Source organism: Chroicocephalus ridibundus, chromosome 15, assembly GCF_963924245.1.
Source record: "Chroicocephalus ridibundus chromosome 15, bChrRid1.1, whole genome shotgun sequence".
Classification (NCBI taxonomy): Eukaryota; Metazoa; Chordata; class Aves; order Charadriiformes; family Laridae; genus Chroicocephalus; species Chroicocephalus ridibundus.
The window spans coordinates 11,583,081-11,602,056 of NC_086298.1; the positions used below are offsets into that span (position 1 = coordinate 11,583,081).

General features: G+C 56.6%; 1 protein-coding gene across 1 annotated transcript; it reads right to left on the reverse strand.

Moving 5' to 3' along the window:
* Positions 1 to 1,678: 1,678 nt before the first annotated feature.
* DBH (dopamine beta-hydroxylase) lies at positions 1,679 to 17,874 on the reverse strand. The gene is given in 13 exon segments (XM_063353122.1): positions 1,679 to 2,423; positions 4,903 to 5,062; positions 6,176 to 6,303; positions 6,894 to 6,953; positions 7,945 to 7,983; positions 8,096 to 8,239; positions 8,974 to 9,140; positions 10,668 to 10,770; positions 11,215 to 11,391; positions 12,967 to 13,224; positions 14,600 to 14,746; positions 17,441 to 17,803; positions 17,806 to 17,874. Coding segments are annotated over 13 exon segments (1,950 nt in total). The 3' UTR covers positions 1,679 to 2,288.
* Between the last annotated feature and the right edge of the window lie 1,102 nt (positions 17,875 to 18,976).

The following is an 18,976-nucleotide window of genomic DNA, read 5'->3' on the forward strand; positions in this document are numbered from 1 at the left end:
AGAGGGAGTTTGAGCACCAACTTCTCTTGCCTTCAGTGGTGATTGGCACCTGAGGCCCTTTAAAAACATCAACCGAGGGGTGTGAAACGTTCAGTACCTGCTTCGATTTTGTTCGTGGTGCTCACGGGCTGCCTCGGTGTGCGGCGGCTGTGCGCAAGGCGGGGAGGGCTGATCCTCCCCAGACCTGAACGATGGTCTTGTCCGTTTGTGGGAGGGCAAGAGTGAAGACAAGTCCCGGTTTTCAGCCGTGGCGACGGGAGCGATTGGTGGGCAGGGGGTGCTGCCAGCCTGCGCCGGCCCCTGGGACTCACACAAGGAAAAGACGGTGGCGCCATCTGTCCCCTTGGTGCTTAATGGGGGAGAGATGCTCCTGTTGTGCCCCAGAGAACAAAAGAAACTCCCAAAGGCAAGTGCCCTTGGAATCTGGGTCCTTGCCCCGTGTGTGTGTGGCCTTTGAATTTGGAGAAGGAAAAAGAGTTTGATGAAAGTTGTGGCCCACAGCTGCTTTGCCGGTACAGTTTGTGTTTGTGTGTCCCCTGGGCTGCTCACGATATGGGCAGGACCAGCTCAGTGCCGTGGTGTAAGCCCACTGACCGGGGCACTGACACCAGGGCGGCTCTTGGCCCCTGGTGGCTCCGTGGTCCCCTCTGCTCTGCCGGCACCTTCCTGAAGGTCACCTTGGAGCCGGCTCCTTTTCTCTCCCGACGGAGGGGGCGATGCTGGCGGAGGCTGAGCGGCACGCTGCTGGCCCCACGGCCCCTGGCAGCGCAGAGCCGGTCTCGGAGCCGTCGGGGAAGGTTTTTCACCGCACGCATGCAGCCCGTGAGCCCCCCGCGGCTAAAGGGAAGGGGCAGCTGCTCCCCACCCATCCCGTCCACATAATCGTCCCTTGCTCTGGTCCCCTTGCTGGGCTCCATCAGCAGCACTGCAGCCTGGTCTCTGCTGAAGCTTTCACCCACCTGAGGATATAACCACATTCCACGCTTTTCACTTTATTTCCCTTGACCAGGTTTGCTTGGTTCACACCCTCTTTGGAGCTGATTTCAGCCACGGGCAAGAGTTTGAACTCTCAAATGCTTTGATTTTACTGGTAACATTATAAACAAGGTTGGGATGAATTTTCCTCTGAATAGGAGGTGATTGCACTCGCAGACGCTGCCCAGGAGGAGGGTAGAGGAGGGGGTGGCCACAATCCCGTCCATTTGTCCTGGGAATAAAGGAGGGAGCTGGTAAAGGGAAGAGGTGCGAGGAGCACACGCCTCCCTGGGATGCCAGGGATCTGCCGCGTTCCTGCGAAGATAATGTTTTGCTTCAGAAAAGCCTTTCTGATCCCCAGTGCTCTGACCTGGGATTTTTTCCTTAATCCCAAAGTGGCCGGGAGGGCAGGTGTCGGCTGCCGCCCTTCCCTGGATCCCACCCCGCCCAGGACAGCGAGGGGCCGGTGCCTGGCTGGGATGGACACGGGCTCTCCTGCAGCGCCGCCGGCCTCTCCTCTGCTCCTCCCCACTATTTTCCCTTTAGAGCTCAACAGCAAAAAAGCAAATTTTTCGTTTTTTCTTTTCACATTTAGGTATTTAATAGAGTCATTCTTCCTGTCAAAAGGTTTGTCTCCCCACCCCCCCACCCCCCGCCCCGTTTTCCTCCCCATCATCCCTCTCCCTTTCTAAACCCCATCACAGAGATATCATTTGTTCCCGGCCATTGGCATCTGGTAGCGTCAAGACGAATAATCCCCAGCGCGGGGGAGTGGGAGGAGGAGCGCGGCGGGGAGCCGCAGTCCCTGCAGCGGGGAGGCGAGCGCCGGGTGGGCGTCGCAGCATCCCTCCCTCCATCCCCGCCGAGGGTGCCGGCGTGGGAGAGCGCCCACGGAGCCTCCCCGAGCTAGACGGGACCCTGGGGCACTGGGAAGGCTTGTACGCTGCTCCCACGCAAGGTCTTTGCTCTGTGCCTCAGTTTCCCTGTGGGAAAACAGGCTTCTCCCCCCCCTCCCCGGGGCCGCGCTGGGTTTGGCACAATAGCAAACCTCCACGTTATTATTCTGGGGGCGGAAAGCAGCATTACTCAGAGCCGGGATTGTTAATAACTCACTAAATATAGCGCTTTCCAGCTCCAGAGTACTTTCTGAACTCTTAACTTGTGAGCCCTAACCTCCTCCAGAGACAGGGGCCAGGGCACCGGCCGGCATCGCCGTGCGGGCAGGGATGCCAGGAGAGCAACGGGACAAGGTTCCCCGTGGATGCTCCTGCCTGGAGGCGCTTCCCGTCGTGACGGAAGGAGCGGGCGCGGGGTCAGTCCCTCCTGAGCTGGCCCAGGTCGAGGGGGACGGGGGCGGCAGGCTGAGGGCCCGGGGCAGGCGGGCAGCGAGGGACGGGCTCCGGCAGCCTCTCGGTGATGGTGGGAAGCGGCTGCTTCTCCCACTTGCCCTGCAAGAGAGAGCGGCACCATGAGACCGAGTCGGGGTTTCAGGTAATTGGAGACTCTGTGTTTCTCCCTACTTGTAAAAATGAAATGATCTTTAATGTTCAAAGTGTTTTTAGCCCACACCAGGATGTTTTTCTTACGAGACGTTACTAATTATTTGTATTGCAGGAGCTCCTACGCATCCCCTTAGCGGCGCAGACGTCCGCGGTGCACCACGTTGCACAAACCCACCGCAGGTAGGGAGTTTCCAGCCCAAAAAGTGTTGCCCACCAGATCAGATGGTGACAGTCCCAATCAGGGAGCCCCGCCGACCCACCGCGCTCTCAGCCCAGCCCTGAGAATCCCTCTCCCCCAGGTATTGGCAGGACGGTTGGTTGGAGGCGATGTTTGCATCGTGCCAGCGTGGATTTCATGTGCAGCTGCTGCCGGACGGGAGGGACGCAGCAGCCGGGATGAGGTGCCGCGGGGCAGAGCCAGGGAAGGGCTGTCACAGCCATCAGGGCTCAAGGTGACCACGGCCAGGACGAAACCCCCGGCTCCGTGCATGCATGGGGACACCTTGTCTTGAGGATGCTCCCTGCAAGGAGCAATCTGCCGGGTTCAGACAGCGCCGAGGGCTGAGCCCGCCGGGCAGGATCTAGCTCAGACGTGACTTGTTGGTCCAGGTTAGTGGCCGGGTGAGACGGATGCAGGGGCTGCGATGGCGGAGGGGCGCTCGGCCTGGGCTTTGCTCTGATTCGGTGATGCTACAGTTTGGCTGCCGGCTGCGCACTCATGCGGAAACGTCAGCGAGAGGCTGAGCCGCAGCGTGAGCAGGAGGAGGGAGGTCTGGAGAGGAGAGGTAGAGCCGTGAGTCATCAGCAAGAAGAGGAAGGTTGAATTTGTGTTTTCAGATTAAATTCCTTGTCGTATGTCAAGTGAAACGGGCCAGAGCCTGCTCTGGCACCAGGAAAAGGTGGAGGGGGATGGAGGGACCACTCACATGGGAAGTGACCGGAGAGGGGACAGCATTGCGGGGGAGCACCAGCTGGAGAAAGGACCGTTTTCCTGTACCCTTATGGCTTACGAGAGCAGTTAAGCATGTTTAGGGTCCTCCTGCTCCCGGGCTTGGCCCCAGCCCTGAGCCCGTCTGCTGCAGCACCCTGCCCTGCCGACACGTCCCAAACCCCCACCAGCACCCCGCTTTTGGGGTAGATCAGAGGCATTCGGAGAGTCTCGATGGTTGTTGTTTTCAGTGCGTTTGAGCAGAAATCTGAACACAGAGAGTGTGGAGTTCACTGCGAGCCCTTGCAGGTGCAGGGGGCTCGGGGACAGTGACATCCACGTAATTAACAGCACTCAGTCCTTCCCGAAAACTCATCAGGTTTGGGATCGCTGAACTGCAAAAGCATGAGCTTAATTAGAAGCTGGTGCTTTTCTCTTGGCAGAAACCGTGTGGAATAAATGAGATGTCTTAAAATCGGGCTCGCTCTGAAAACACCAGCAGAGCAGGAGGGGCAGCTCGGCTCCTTCGCCCTCGCTGCGACGATCCTGACCCACTTTGTGCCAGCGTCGGATCTGCTCCGCTCGAATCTCTTCCCTGCCACCCCCCAGACCTCGCTGAAATCAAGAGAGTTGTCTGGGCCGTAATTAAGAGGCTTAATTTATAATTCAGCTGCTGCACAAAACTTCTGCGCCGCTGCTGTCCCTGCAGCCGGGCTCTGTGTGGCCAAGAGGTGCCGGGTCTCCGGTTCCAGGGGACTGGAGAGGTTTCTGCCCCCTCCAGAGCTGACTCTGCCGAAGGGCTTTTACGGGGGCAGAAAGCTGATGGTCTTCCCTGCAATCAGCCTGGCATCCTCCGGCGCTGCAGGGGATAACGCTGGATCCAGAAATAACGTATCGTGTGAGTTTATTACACTGATAAACGCCGTTGGGAGCTGATGGTGGTCGGGACCATCAGGGGTTTTAAATCTTCATCATCATGACCACCATGGCTGGGCCTTTTTTTTTTTTCTTTAAAGATCTCACGCCCCTTCATCCTTCAGGTTTCGCTGGATCTCCGCATTCGGAGACCGCACAGATGCTGTGCGTAATGAGCTCGCTCTGCTGGGACCTGATGTAATTTGCCAAAACCCTAAAAACCACCTCGCGTTTCTCCTCGGTTCTGGAGCTAGCCCTGCCTTAACGCTCAGCAAGAGCGGCCTCAAAATCGCTCTATGCAAATGCATCCCCAAATCGAATCTGGCCGAGCACATCCACCGCGGGCTCGTCCTGTATTTTTCTAAGCACCAGGTTTGGGCTGGGCTCAGTGTCCTGTGGATGCCGGGGTTCCCTGGGCAGCTCCAGGTCCCTGCCCTGACCCGCCGGGTGCGTCCGTGTCCTGAGCACCGGAGACCTGACCCGTCTCATCGGGATCACCCTGCGGCACAGCTCTGACGAGCTGCTTTTCACCTATAGCCAGGAGTTCTGCTGTGAAGCTTTGGTTGTGAAGCTGGTACCTACCGGGAACCTGACGGCTGAGGATTTGTTACAGTGCATGGAGATGGGAGCGAAGCCGTAGAGGGATTTCAGCACGTCGCGGTTGAAGGTGTTCCAGGGGACGGAGAAAAACTGCTGTGGGACAGAGACCTGCGGGCACGTGCAGACCTCCTCGTCGTTAAACCTGGGGCAGGAGAAATGCCACGCTGAAACGCAGCAACGCCATCCCCTCTCATCCCTAGATGTGTCTAATCCCTCCCTGCCTAAAGCTGGGCCTGGAACGACTCCGAAGTCAGCGCTGGGAGCTGGGAGAGTCTCATGCAGCCAGCATCGGTGGGGGAAGATTTGGGGCCAGCCGGACTCCCTGCAAGGAGGACACCCTGTGCAAGGTCAGCATCTCGCCCCTCTGACTGTGGGTGAATGAGCTGCAGGCTGCTTCTCCGGCAGGGGCGCTTGGCGTCTGCCGTGGGTTATACGAAGTAATTTGCACATAAGTCCTTGGCCACGCACTGACTCTTGTCGGGAAGTCCCTCCCTGGGAATGCTCTCCCTTCCTGGTGGTTCTCACTGCACAGCCATCCTTAAATCATAGAATCACAGAATGGTTTGGGTGGGAAGGGACCCTAAAGCCCACCCAGTGCCACCCCCTGCCCTGGGCAGGGACACCTCCCACCAGCCCAGGTTGCTCCAAGCCCCGTCCAACCTGGCCTTGAACCCCTCCAGGGATGGGGCAGCCACAGCTTCTCTGGGCAACCTGGGCCAGGGGCTCACCGCCCTCACAGCAAACAATTTCTTCCTAATGTCCAATCTAAACCTCCCCTCTTTCAGTTTGAAACTGTTACCCCTCATCCTAGCATTATACCCCCTGCTCCAGAGTCCCTCCCCAGCTTTCCTGGAGCCCCTTGAGGGACTGGAAGGGGCTCCAAGGTCTCCCCGGAGCCATCTCTTCTCCAGGCTGAACCCCCCCAGCTCTCTCAGCCTGTCCCCATAGAAGTGCTCCAGCCCTTGGAGCATCTTCATGGCCTCCTCTGGCCCCGCTCCAACAGCTCCATGTCCTTCTTGTGCCGAGGACTCCAAAGCCCCGCGTTTGGCTGCCGGCTCTGGGGGCAGGGGAGGGCAGGACTGCGCTCCAGCGGGCAGCCGCGGCTCCCGAAACCCGCACTGCCTGCGCGCCCCCGCGCACCCACTGCCCAGCCAGGGTCCCAAACCCCACTTTTTAAACTTTTTCCCGGCGTTACTACCAAAGGGCTCTGCCATGGTCCCTCTGCCCTCAGCACCGCCGTGCGGGGGCTCTGTACCTGTTGACGAGGTTGAAGTAGCGGTGCAGGTAGCCGGGATCCACGGCGCTTTTGCACAGCTCCAGCTGCGTCTGGGGGTAGTAGTGCACGTAGTTCACGCACATCTCCTCCAGGATGCCGAACCCGCCCTGCGGCACAGACACAGACCTGCTGCCAGCGGGGTCCGGCTCTGCCCTGCCGGGGAGGGCAGGGGGGCTGCAAAGGCACGAAGCTCACCCCCCCCGTGCACACACACACACACACATATACACCCCCCTCAGGTGGATGGGATGGGCCACACTCTGCTCATCCGCCCTTTATGCAAGGACAGACTTTCAGGCTAGATGGTGTGGTTTACATTAAAATGCAGATTTCCTATAATCCCTCTGCTATATTTAGCTTTGTCCCTGTTGATGGTACCTCTGACAGGCTCTTTTTTTTTTGCTGCCTATGTAAGAAAATAACATGCACTGTCAAAAAAATGCCACTTCTCTTTAATTACAATTAATCCGCGGTGGAACAGTTTGTGATGGGAATTAGAGTGACACACGCTACTTCTCAATTAGCACCTTAGCGTCCCCGCTGCAGGCAGCGGAGCCTTGTGGGCTCCCTTCTTTTGACGCTTTCCCTCTTGTTTCTGGTTGCGATTCATCAGGGTTCATGCAGTTCCCCCCTCCTCTGTGGGTGCCCCCAGCCCTGGGGTGCCCCAGGCGGGCAGTGAGCTCGCCCCCGCACTCACCACGGTGGCTCGGCTCCGGTCCTCCGTGTTGTATGTGCAGGTCGTGACGAGCTCATCACCCTGGGGGAGGTCGAACACAGACGCGCGTAGGTGTGAGAGTGCAGAGTTTCCCCTTTCCGATCGGCAAATTTGGGATCGGGGAGTGTGTTCCGTAGCAGATGCACCCTGTGGCGGTGCCAGCCCGGGGGCAGCCCCTCTCCCCACCAGCACCGGCCGCGGTGCCGCAGGAACACTTGCTAAACTTGCATCCCCTGGGGAGATTCCCTTGGGCCGTATCCCAGGGACGGTGTTTCCCGCTTTCCTCACTTTCTAAGAACTTCTGCAGGGCTGAAGCACCTAAAAAAAGTCCGCTTGGGCAACGATTTGCATTGACAAACCTCCACCCAACTTGATGGCGCAACTGACCCCCTGCTCCGCTGTCGGTGCCGGGGCCCATGGGGACACCCCAGAGCACAGCCCTGCCTGGGGATGGTTTCAATGGGTGCCGAGGCTTTTGAGCAGCCTCTTGGGACGCGATGGCTCCCAGAGGTGCCCTCTGCTTTGCAGGCGGGTCCTTCCTCACCCGTACAGCCCTGGGGCACGCTCAGCCTCTGCTTTACCGCCCACGCCCACCGCATTCGCTGCCAAATCTCTTCCTCTCCTTCCATCGAGCCAGCAGGGAGGGGGCACCTCCAGTGCGCGCACGGTTCGCCCTCACCCCCCCAGGAGCCTCCGTCTGCTAGAGGAAGCCCAGCTCAATTAGATGCTTAATTTAGCTCCCGGCACGGTTCGGTTGCCCACACACCCGTTTTGTGCCATATGAGATGGGTTCCAGTGTCCCCAAGGCACCTGCGCGGAGGTGGCAGCGATGACCCGGGGACCACGGGGAGCGTGTCCTCCCGTAGCCCCCCCGGCAGGTCCCAGATGGCAGTGGGTGCCTGTGCGTGGGCAGGGGCTGCCGGCGCCGGCGGGGATGAGGTGGTGTAAAGGAGTCAGGGGGTCGCAGGGCTGCAGGGGTCTGGTGAAGGTCTTGCACTATTTGGAAGCCACCACGGTTTTTGGAGCTACTCACCGGAAAAACGGCAACCATCTCCTTCAGCATGCGGATCTCCTGGGAAGGAAGGAAAGGGGCCGTGTCGGAGCAATGCCGTGGCTCTGTGCCCGGGGCAGCCCCATGGGTGACGTCTGGCCGGGACCCCCGCTGCCCCCGCAGACCCCTGTACCTGGAAGTGAGGGCTGTAGTGACCGTCGGCGTTCACGACCTGCCGCTCTCTCCCGTCCCGGGACAGCACTGTCACCACTTTTCGTCCTGCCAGGTGAGTGTGGAGCTGGGAGGCGAAGATGCGGATGCCGGCAGCGGGCAGAGCCTGGGGGAAGGACGGCTCAAGCCCCTTGACCATCCCCATCCCTCTCCCCTCCCGTGCATCCCCTTGCTGCGTGCTCGGGACTGGCCACCCCTGACCCCCACACGGGGCTTTGGGGATGGCTGTGCCCTTGGAGCAGCGTAGAAGCGAGCTCCCTGCAGAGGGACAGAGACTCGGTCTGCTGCCAAGACCAATTTATGTGCTGCCGTGCCCTAAGCCAGCAGCAGCAGCTGAGCCAGAGGCTGCTTGCCTCCCCGCATTCATTAGTGGTGGCACAAATGATTCCTTTTGGGTAGGCCCTACAAAAACATCCACTAAAACTTCCTTGAGAACAAGGTGGGCATTTTGAAACCGTACTTGAGAGAGCTCTTGGCAAGCTCCTTGGAAGCAGAGGCCAATTTTCCCATCTCCATGGGGGAAAGCACCGCCGGGACACAGCCAGCTCGGCAGTAAGATTTATGGGAATGGTACCCTGGGGAGCCGGAGCAGATGGCACCCCAGGAGAGCTGCTTCGAGGGGGATTCAGCGCATCCCAACCAGCTGCTCGCTGTTTGTTGTACGCGGCAGATTTTTTTTCTTTCCAGCACAGCCTCGTGGTAAGGGATTCGGGGAGTTTAAAACTGGGAATTGGGAGCCCGGAGCTTGGTGCCGTATCCCTGCTGCCTGGGACCTGGGAAAAACCACTTGCAACCTCTCTTCTCGGAGGTGAAGCCGGGGCGGAGGGGATGGGGACTCACCAGCTGGGTGCATTTGTCGGTGCAATACCCTCTGAGGATGAAAGCGTCCTCGCCTGGGGGAATGGCCATCACCGGCGTGTAGACCAAGCCCAGCTCCATGATGCCAGCGTCGTAGCGTCGCAGGGTGGCTGTGTAGTAGAGGCGGATTCCCGAGGAGTCGTGGCGACCTGGCAGGCAAGAGGATGAGGCTGCAAGTCACCGTGGGAGAAGTGACGGCTGCTGGGACAAGGTCAGGCGTGAAAAACGACACTGTGCTGCAGTGGGTGAGGGGAGAGGTTGCTTCAGCCTCTCACTCGCAGCTTTCTTCATGTGTGCAGTTCTTAATGTCTTGAAATCCTAGATATTTTCATCCAAGCCTTTGCCGAGTGGCCCCAAACACATTCCTGGTCCGCTAGAGAGGCCACCGGCCTGAGGTTGAATTGCTCCCAGGAGAGGTAAGTAGTGCCTTTGGAGAGCCCAAAGCAGGACAGATCACGGGGTGCTTTGGAGAAGCCCCTCAGAGTTATGGCTCATCGCATTTGTAACTGCTGCATCCAAACAACTAAGGGCCACGCTGTTACTGGGGGCCTGGCAGGAGGAGAAATGCCTATGGAGCAAGTACTCCTTGCATTTGGAAAGCTTCTGGTCTCTCTTACATTTGAGATGATTGCTCCATTTAACTTCCCCCCGGGAGCTGGTGGGAGCTGGAGAAGCCCCTGTGCCCAGGGTGTGCCCCTGGCAGGTGCTGGGCACGGGGCAGCGAGCTCTGCTGAGATGCAGAGCCGAGCTCTGGCTCCCGTTTGCCACCCAGCCCTGCAAGCAAAGGGAAGGGGCAGGTTCAGTAGGTCAGGAGGGCTTCAGGGTGGCTTTGAACTCCCTGTCTCCGGGCTGGAGCCCGCCCAGAGGCAAGAATAACGGGGGAGACACTATTGGTTAACACGCAAAAGCAAATAAATTATGAAAGACATGAGCTCCTTATTTATAGACGTGTTTCTTCTCAAGTTGCCGAATGTGCTATGATTGATCTACAGTACATATGCTCTGGCCTCCTAAAAATATACTTGGGTAGTCAAGAAGCTACTTGTTTTTATGTTAATGAAGAAACTGGGTTGTTTGCCATCCTTTTTTTTTTTTAAGTGTGTCTCCTGACAATGTTATCGAAGCAGGAGTACCAGTAAAACAACATCTAAATTCCCCCATCCCCAGCCAGGCTGGTGCTGGCTCTCTGGTGACTTTGGCGCCGCTGTGGCTCTTGGCTCGGAGCTCAGACCCCCCCACACCACTTTGCACAGAAATCAAGGGGGGACAACCTGTGACAGCCCAGCTAAAGAACAGTGTTGCCTTGGACCATTGCCCAGCAGGAATCATGTGCAGGGGCAGCTTTCTGCCCGGGGGGCTGCGGGCTCAGCCAGGCTCCCGTCCCTGAGCATCCCTCCCCACCACCGGGCATGCGCGAGGATGGGGTCCAGCCTCTGGTGAGGATGACTTTGCTGAGACCAGGAAGGCATCAACATGGTGAGGATTTAATGCATTCCTCCCCGTAGTGCAGATCTGGACCATGAGGTCTCCAGAAAGTTGCAAACAGGGCTATGATTTTGGCCAAGTTTTCTTCTGCAGGAAGCCCTCCCTAGCAGGGTGGCAGTCCCTGGTGTTACCCAGCTCTCCTGCCAGCACCTCGCTGGGGAGGCACCGGGCACCGCCACGCACCCACTCACCTTTGAACACCAGGGGGTTGTGGTAATGGATCTCAAGGCGCAAATATCTGGAGGAGCCTGGGCCACCGAAGGCAAGACCTGCTTCTTTGGGGTAGTAGAAAGCCTGGAGGCAGAGCAAGGGTGTTAGGGGAGCAGTGGGGTGGCTTTCCTGGGGTCAGGGACGAAAAGGGTAAGAGGAATGACTGGGCATAATCCTGACGCCCACCGTGGGCTGAGGGACGGGACTTGTGCTCTTGGTTGTGGTTGGTGAGCTCGTCTTGCTTCCAAAGGCTTCTCGCATGCCGGCATGCACGTGCAATGGCATAACCACTGAGCAGGGGCATCACACCCATTTACGGCACTGAGGAGATGGGCTGGGGTGAGGTGGAAACTCAGACACGCCTGGGAGGAGCTCAGACAGGGCTGGACACAATCCCAGCAGATACCGGAGTTGGGGTAGCCCTCATGGGAAAATCCCAAGATAGGATGGGGAAAGGTTGGGAAGCAGCAGGAAAGCACCCAGGAGCAAAGCTTTCACCCAGGGTGGTGGGTTCCATTTCACACCCACCTGCGCTCCCATGGCCCACGCTGCAAGCACGTGCCTGCAGTAGTTGAGCCGGTCTGGCTTCATCTTGGAGTCGCAGGGTCCGTTGTAATGGGGGAAGCTGTCGAACTCAGCAGTGCACTGGAAGACTTCCATGTGGTGGACCAGGGCTTCATTGCCTGCTGTGATCACTGGCTCGTACTGCAAAGCAGCATCCAAGAAGGAGGACACATTAAGACCGTTTGCTGAGGCCGTCCCCGGGGGCTGCTGCCTGTGCAGGCTCCACAGGGAGCCCAAGGTAGGTGTGTCTGCTCTCCGTTACTGAATGGGAGATGGTTTCTGCTGTGTGATGGGGAGGGAAGGCTGTTCTGAGCATGAGGCACTAAGGGCCAAGAGCTCTTGGTTGTCTTTGGGACCAACCCAGAGTCTACCAAAGCTCATAGAGAAACATCTTGTCCCTTCTCAAGCAACAGATGCACCTGATCAGGAGAAGACCTTGGTCTGCTTTGTGATGACTGAGTCCTTTGCTAGTTTTGCAGGTGTAAGTGACCCTGGGGACTTTTTCCTGAAGAGGGTCCTGGCCATGTTGTGGTAGCTCTGCCTGCAGCTATTGGGTGTTGTTTCTATCCAACAGCTGCTCGGGGCACGGGGAGGGGGATTTGGGGTAGAAAGAGTGACTTCAAATAAGCCTGAGGACCAGCTCTGGCTAAAAGTGCCAGCTGTAGAAATGATCTGCAGCAGCGGGAAGGTATCGGGAGTTACGCACTTTTTACTTACACAGGGATGATTCATTTCACACCATCTGTTGGAGAGAAAATCCTCCTTCTGAGTTCTCCTTTGCAACGCCGTCTCTCCCCTATAAATCACTAAGCACTCGCCTCGTGTGTCAGGTTTTCCCTCTCCCCGTTGTGTGGTTTTGACTCTGGGTGTGCCAGGTCATCTGCCGAGCCACCTCCACGCCTAATGGGGCAATGCTCTCCCGCCAGCTCGTGACAGGCAGTCAGACTGGTGTTACGCCTGCCTTTCCCAGCACTAGGCCGCCTGCAGGTTTCTGACTCTCCTCGGAAGGAGGTGACCCAAGCACGTGCCACACATCTGGGCAATGCACACAAGTTGCATTTATGTCTCTAACCCTATTTTTTTTTTTTCTTTTTTGGAGTATGCCTGATCTTTTAGAATCCAGTTCATATCCTGGCTCACTCGGCTCTGCTCTTGCCAGCCCTGTTCCTTTGTTTCCCATCTTTATGTATTCATAGAACCATAGAATTGTCCAGGTTGGAAGGGACCTTTCAGATCATCCAGTCCAACCGTCAACCTAACTCTGACAAAAACCGTCACTAAACCATATCTCTAAGCACTATGTCTACCCGTCTTTTAAATACCTCCAGGGATGGTATTCCTCGTGGCTCGTTGCGTGCCATAATCCTGCCACGGGTCTGTCCTTGATGGCTACAACTCTGCCTTCTGCGGGGCACAGCTCTGTGAGGGAGCTGCTCTGAGCTTGCCCTGGTAATTGCTCGTTGTGCCAGGTGGAAAGTCACCACCCTGCCACCTCCTGCTGAGAAACTTCTGATTTCGGGTTCTCTAGGAGACATGAGGATGCTACTGGCTGGGGGGATGGCTCTGGGAGATGTTTTGGTACCATGCTGGAGAAGACGTGTGGGTCTGGAAACCCCCCTGTGAAAGGGCAGGGAAGAGGTGGACTTTGCAGAATGGCTGAACGTGAATGTGATTGCTGGTCTGCACTAGGGAAGGCAACCCTCTGCTGCCTCTTACCATGATAATGTGATGTTTGGGGAAGTCGTATGGGAGCTCTGTCATGTAACACCAGTAGGTTGTCTCCTGGCTGGGAATGACAACATTGGGGGCCGTTATCTCCATGGTCTTCATGTCGCTGGGCAATTCAGGGACAGTGATGTTGGGCTTTAGCAGCTGCACCCTCTGCAGTCCCCTGTGGAGGGCAGAGACGTTGATGGCTTGGAGGGAATGAACCGGTTTCTCCAGGATCCCATAGATAAGGTGCACGGTGCCATCCTGAAGCGAGAGCAAAGTATATTGGGTGGTTTTTCATGCAGGAATGTGAACTGCATGGACTATTAGCACCAATATCGGTGGCATGAATCCAGGAGTGGGCCTGGACCCCTCTCCAGATGGGAAACCACCCTGACTTCATGAGTAGCTCGCTTTGCTCGTCTGTCCCAGAAAGACTGTAGATGTAGGGGCATTTCTTTGGCTGACGTAATCACAGCGGGTTCCCTACCAGTTGGGAGAGTCTGAAAAGTTTTCCCTAGATGGCGTCGGTTCTGTAAGGGTCACGTCTCCTCTCTGCTCTGTCAGAGCCCCTCATCCCTCCTGAGCTCCAGCCTGGGATGGCCGAGTTGGTTCAGAGCTCATCCCAACCCGCAGCCCAGCCCCAGCAATGGCCGTGGGCAGCAGCCTCGGGGGGAACAGCAGAAAAAACCTTCTCCTTGAAATCCTCCCTTTCTGCCAGCCTCCGTTGGGGGATACGGAGAGAGGCTCTGCTGAAAGTCTGCTGCAAGCAAGGAAGGTGCTGCTGAACCCAGCGAGCTCTGGACAGGAGATAAGGAAGAAAGGAAAAGAGAATAATTTTCTCTTTAAGGATCAGGGAATAGAGACCTGCAAGTCTTTTCCCAGTTCACACACAGATTTTTTTTTTTTCCTCCAGGGCTCTCTGTGTTTTGGCAGACAGTAGACATTTCTCTCCGCAAGACAAGCTTTTGAAAACGAGCAACAAAAACTCAAGGATGTTCTGTGCCCACGTTGGCTTTAAAATATCCTGCCCAGCAAAGGCTTTCATCTGAAATGAGCCTTGTGCCGATCCGTGCCCGCACCTGGGGTCCAAGGCTTGAGACCCTGAAGCTCTTCAACATCCCCACTGGTGGGAAGGTTTCCCCCAAATCGCCTCTTGTGGAGGAGAGACTTGACCGAAGCACAGACAAGCACACTGCAGTGACTCTGTTTGCCGTCCCTTTGCTCTGGCTCCTGCCAAACCCCTCCTCTTTGCCTCCTGTTGAACAACATCAACATCTCCTTGTAACACTCCAAACAGTTGGCTCCAGACTGCAAGCCGGAGTGATGCAGGAGGGTATTTATATAGACCTAACACACGCTTAACAGGAGCTGATGATGCAAACGAGCTAAAATCTACACTTCATAGAGGTTTCTAAGAGGTTGTAAATAGATTGTGCCAAACATTACTCATGTCCCAGGGCTGACATCTGTAGCATGCTTCCTTTCTGCCCTAGACAGCGCAAACGCCTGATGCTGTCCCCAAGACAAAACACCGGTGAGGTACAACCACACAGGTTGGGGTTTGCAGCCCAGCTTGGTCCCCCAGGGCTGGGATGGGGCTGGGGAGTGTTGTAGCGGGGTGAGGGCGAAGCCGTACCTCTATAAGGTAGTCCTTGGGGTCGCAGGTGCTGAAGGCTCTTCTGAAGAGGAGGTAGAGCCCCTCGGGAGCCCTCCGAGCCCCAAGGAGCTGGTAGTCCTGCTGCGAGTCCATGTGGAGCTGCCCCTGAGCATCGCTCCAGGCATCCTGCGGGAAGAAGAGTATCCTGCTGAGCCAGGAGGCTCCGTCGGCCCCGCTCAGCCCGAGGAGCCCACGGCGGTGACCTCCAGCAGTACCACGAGTCCTGAGGTCCTCCTTCTGTCCACCCTCTGGTAGGTTCATCCTCCATGTCCTGGAGGTGGAGGGAGCCTGTGTTTTGGTTGCCCCATGTCCCCCTCCAGCAGCCCCTGGGCACCGCCGTGCTGGCACGGCCCCTGCCACGAGACCCTTGGTGGTGGCACATGGAAGAGCACAGGGAGACCTGTGAAACAGGTGACCCAGCATTAATATCCTGCAGAAAGACCTTTACAAGTTGAGATGCGACTGGAGGAAAGGATGCGGGGGGAGGAAAGCCGCAGGGACACGCGAAGGTGTAGCATCGGTCTGTGCTGTGTGTTGGGTGTATTTGGCTGAGGGACCTTCTGAGGGGGGGTGACGTGCTCTCCAAGACCCTTGCCACAAACCAGCTGCTCACAATTTAAGATCGCGCCCTTGCTGGGCCCCAGGTCAGCCCTAGAAATCACTACCCCTCTTCAAAATCCTTAGTTTCTTGTGGCCAGATTGTTCCGGCAGCCCCAGCAAGGCCTCCCAAAAACTGCTCAGTGCTGACGACGGTGACAAAGCCACACCGAGAAGCAAAGCAGTAGGTCACTCCTGTGCTTAAGGATTTGAAGGTTTGGAGTGTAAAATCCTGCAATAATTTGGATTTGAACAGCGGTGTTGTCTTGATCTTTTGCAACTCCCATTGATATCTTTTGTTTACTGAGAAAAGGCATCTAAGAAGTACCTCGCTGTACGCACACAAGGGGCATCGGTTCTCTTATCTTGGGGGAAAAAGCAGCAGAAAAAGAATAAAGCATTCTGGCACCATTTCAGCCAGAAGTATGGAGTGGTATTTCGAGAACATATTGTCCTTAGAGGGGGAGAGTAAAATCAGCTACATGAAGCTAGCATGACATTTGTTTTTATAGGAGTATGGTGTGCAAATGAATCTTGTAGTACATGGGGGGTTAAGCAAATTTGGATCTTTCTAACAGCTGACATACTTATCCAGAAGAAAGGTTGCTGGGAGAGAGAAAACCAGGACTGGAGAGACTTACAGAAATCTCCTTGCAGGATGCTGTTCGGCACCAACTGAAAGAGAAAGCCCACATTCTGCCCCGTGTTTGATTCAGTGCCGTTTGTCTTTCAGCGAGCACATGAAGGCAGATTAGAAACGATCCTTTATGTTTTTTTAACATGATGCTGTGAAATACTGTAGCATTCGGGCCACCACGCATCCTGAATGGCTGGTAATTAGCAGGAAAACAGTACAGATAATAAGCTCTCCTTTTCAGCCTTTCATTACGCTGCAGATCACATTGCGGCTGATTGTGAGAGAATGTATTTTATGGTTAATTTGAAGTAAGCAGAGAGGTAAAATTTAACTTACTGGAAAGCCTCACATGGGGAAAAATGTGAATTGCTTTCTGCAGCCAAGCGCAATTGCGATGAGCCTGACGTGGTGGTCTGGGGATAGGTACCCTCCAGGGAGCACGGGGGTAGTTACTGCAACTGCCGCCCCGGCGGAAAGACAAACCAAACAAGAACGTGGACAAACGGTCCGTGTAAGGAAGGAGAGCGATTTGCAGTAGCAAAATCAATCAGCAAAATTAGAAATCACAGAATCACAGAATGGTTTGGGTGGGAAGGGACCCTAAAGCCCACCCAGTGCCACCCCCTGCCCTGGGCAGGGACACCTCCCACCAGCCCAGGTTGCTCCAAGCCCCGTCCAACCTGGCCTTGAATCCCTCCAGGGATGGGGCAGCCACAGCTTCTCTGGGCAACCTGGGCCAGGGGCTCACCCCCCTCACAGCAAACAATTTCTTCCTAATATCTAATCTAAATCTCCCTCTTCCAATTTGAAACCGTCACCCCTCGTCTTGTCATTACACTCCCTGCTCCAGAGTCCCTCCCCAGCTTTCCTGGAGCCCCTTGAGGGACTGGAAGGGGCTGGAAGGTCTCCCCGGAGCCTTCTCCAAGCTGAAAATGAGTTTCCCCGTCCCCAGTCTTCTACCACCAGGCGTTTACACACCACCCAAATACATTTGCATGCTTAATTTCTGATAACGCCGCGCTGCTGGCAGGCTGGGTTTCCCTGTGTCCTGCGGATCGCTGCGATAGCGGGGAGGGCGACCCGCAGCCGGGTTCTTGGTGCTGGCAGGAGCAGGCTTTTCTGGCTGATAACTTTTGCACTTTTCTCAAAGTCATTAATGGGAGCTGTGGTCAATTTTTAACGTGACTGAGAGCAGCGCACAGGCGAACCAAGGTGTTGATGCATCCTGCATGTGTGTGCGAGTGGGAGTGGGAGCGTGAGCTGGTCTGTAGGATCAGCTGTGGAGCTCTGGGTAACTAAGTACAGCAGAAACATCCAGGTTTGGGGTCCACTCAGCCTTGCTCTATTTATTCTTTTCTTTTTGGGTTGAAGATCTTGTGCAAAACACATAGTGTAGACCTGATCTGTGGGTCCCTCTGAAATAGAAACCCCCAAAGCCCTTTTTGGACCCTGTCCACCCGGGCAGCGGGAACGGTCCAGCCTGTGCCGTGCCCTGGACCAGCGCTGCTCTTTCAAACCACGAGCCAGATTCACCCGCGGGGAGGCAACCCCAAAAAAGCAGCCGTGCAAAGGCACGAGCGACTCACCCCAAAATAGGAATTGTGCCCGTCGCTCCAGAGCACGGCCAGGTCGGCGTTCTCGAACTCGCCCCTGTCCGACATCCCGAAGAGGAGCCCGAACCGCAGGTCCCTGACGAGGAGCTGGAAATGCACCGCTTGCTCGGGATAGCTGACGTTCCAGGAGAGCTCGAGCAGTCCCTGGGGATCGAGGGGCACCTTGTAGGGAAAATCGCTCCCACGGGGTGCCGAGCCCTGCAGGGCCACCACCAAGATGACCAGGAACACCGCGATCATGGTGAAGTACATGGATGCCACTTCCCGCAGCTTGAAGCTGGGGCAGGGGCAGGGCTTGCTGCCGGAGCTCTGCATCCTGGGGAGGACGGCACCCGCGTGCCGGGCTTTGCCCATTTATGTGCTGGCCCTCCTGGGCGAACCGGGTAAGCGATTCTCTTTAATTGCATTTGGTTGTTGGGAAATTGGATTGGTGTATTGACCCCCCCACCTCCTGGCCAAACACTCGTCATTCACTGCCTCCCCTTAATTGGGTCTAATTGCACATGGACATTATCAATAGTAATTTAATTCGACTGGGCTGATGTTATTCACTCTTAAATCTTCCTTAGTGGCTGGAAAGGGCTCTTTACTCGCAAGCTGCTCCTGCTGAGCCCTGCCTGGACACGCTCTGCCCTGCTTGCATTGACTCTCACCCAGCTCTGCAGCCGTCCCTGCCTGTGCTCCATGAGGCGAAAGCTCCGGGATAGCCCCAGGAGCAATCCCAGCCACAGATCCCCACATCCCCAGCCTGGGATCACTTATCACCAGCAAGGTGGCCAGCCTGGGAGGGATCAAATCCCAGGGTCAGCTGCCAGGTGGATGTGGCATCTCAGTCCCTCTCCCTGCCCACGCTCTGCTGGGTGCCGGGCAGGGTACCACTGTCTGCATCCCCCTTTTCTTTTTGCTCCTCTGAGTAACCACGCAGACCGGTGGCTTGCAGATAAGCTAGCCCAAGCACACCCAGGAGACCCCTGGGTCCGCCCCAGCCCTGTCGTGTCGTGCTGCTCAGGCTGTGCCGAGCTCCGGCTGCACCGTGGGGACCCGTCCGGCTGCACGTTCCCTCCCAGGGACCCCACCAATGGCACGAAGCCCACGGAGCCGTTTCTGTGCTGCTTTGTTTGTGGAGGCTGTCCTCCCTGGGGACACCTTTGGGCGAGATGCTGCCGAAAGCGGAGCCGAGTCAAGCGACCCGGAGCCCTGCAGTCCTTTAGTTGCTGCTGGGTTTAAAATGAACCCCTCCAAGCCGACGGCAGTGTCGTTTGCTGGAGCTCTCGTGGGTGACAGAGCAGGTCCAGAAGAAGGGTCCCAGGAGAGGAAATGTCCTTCCCGTGTTTTGGGTGGTGGCAACGGTGCTTTTTCCAGCCCAATAGCTCAGCTGCAGACAGCGTGGGAGATGGCTGTTCTCCTCCCATCTCAGCCTCCGTCCGTTTTTTAACCTGTTAATAATAGTTTTACATGTAATCGTGATCACACCTCCAGGAAAATGCTGCAAGAGTTTATTTTAGCAGA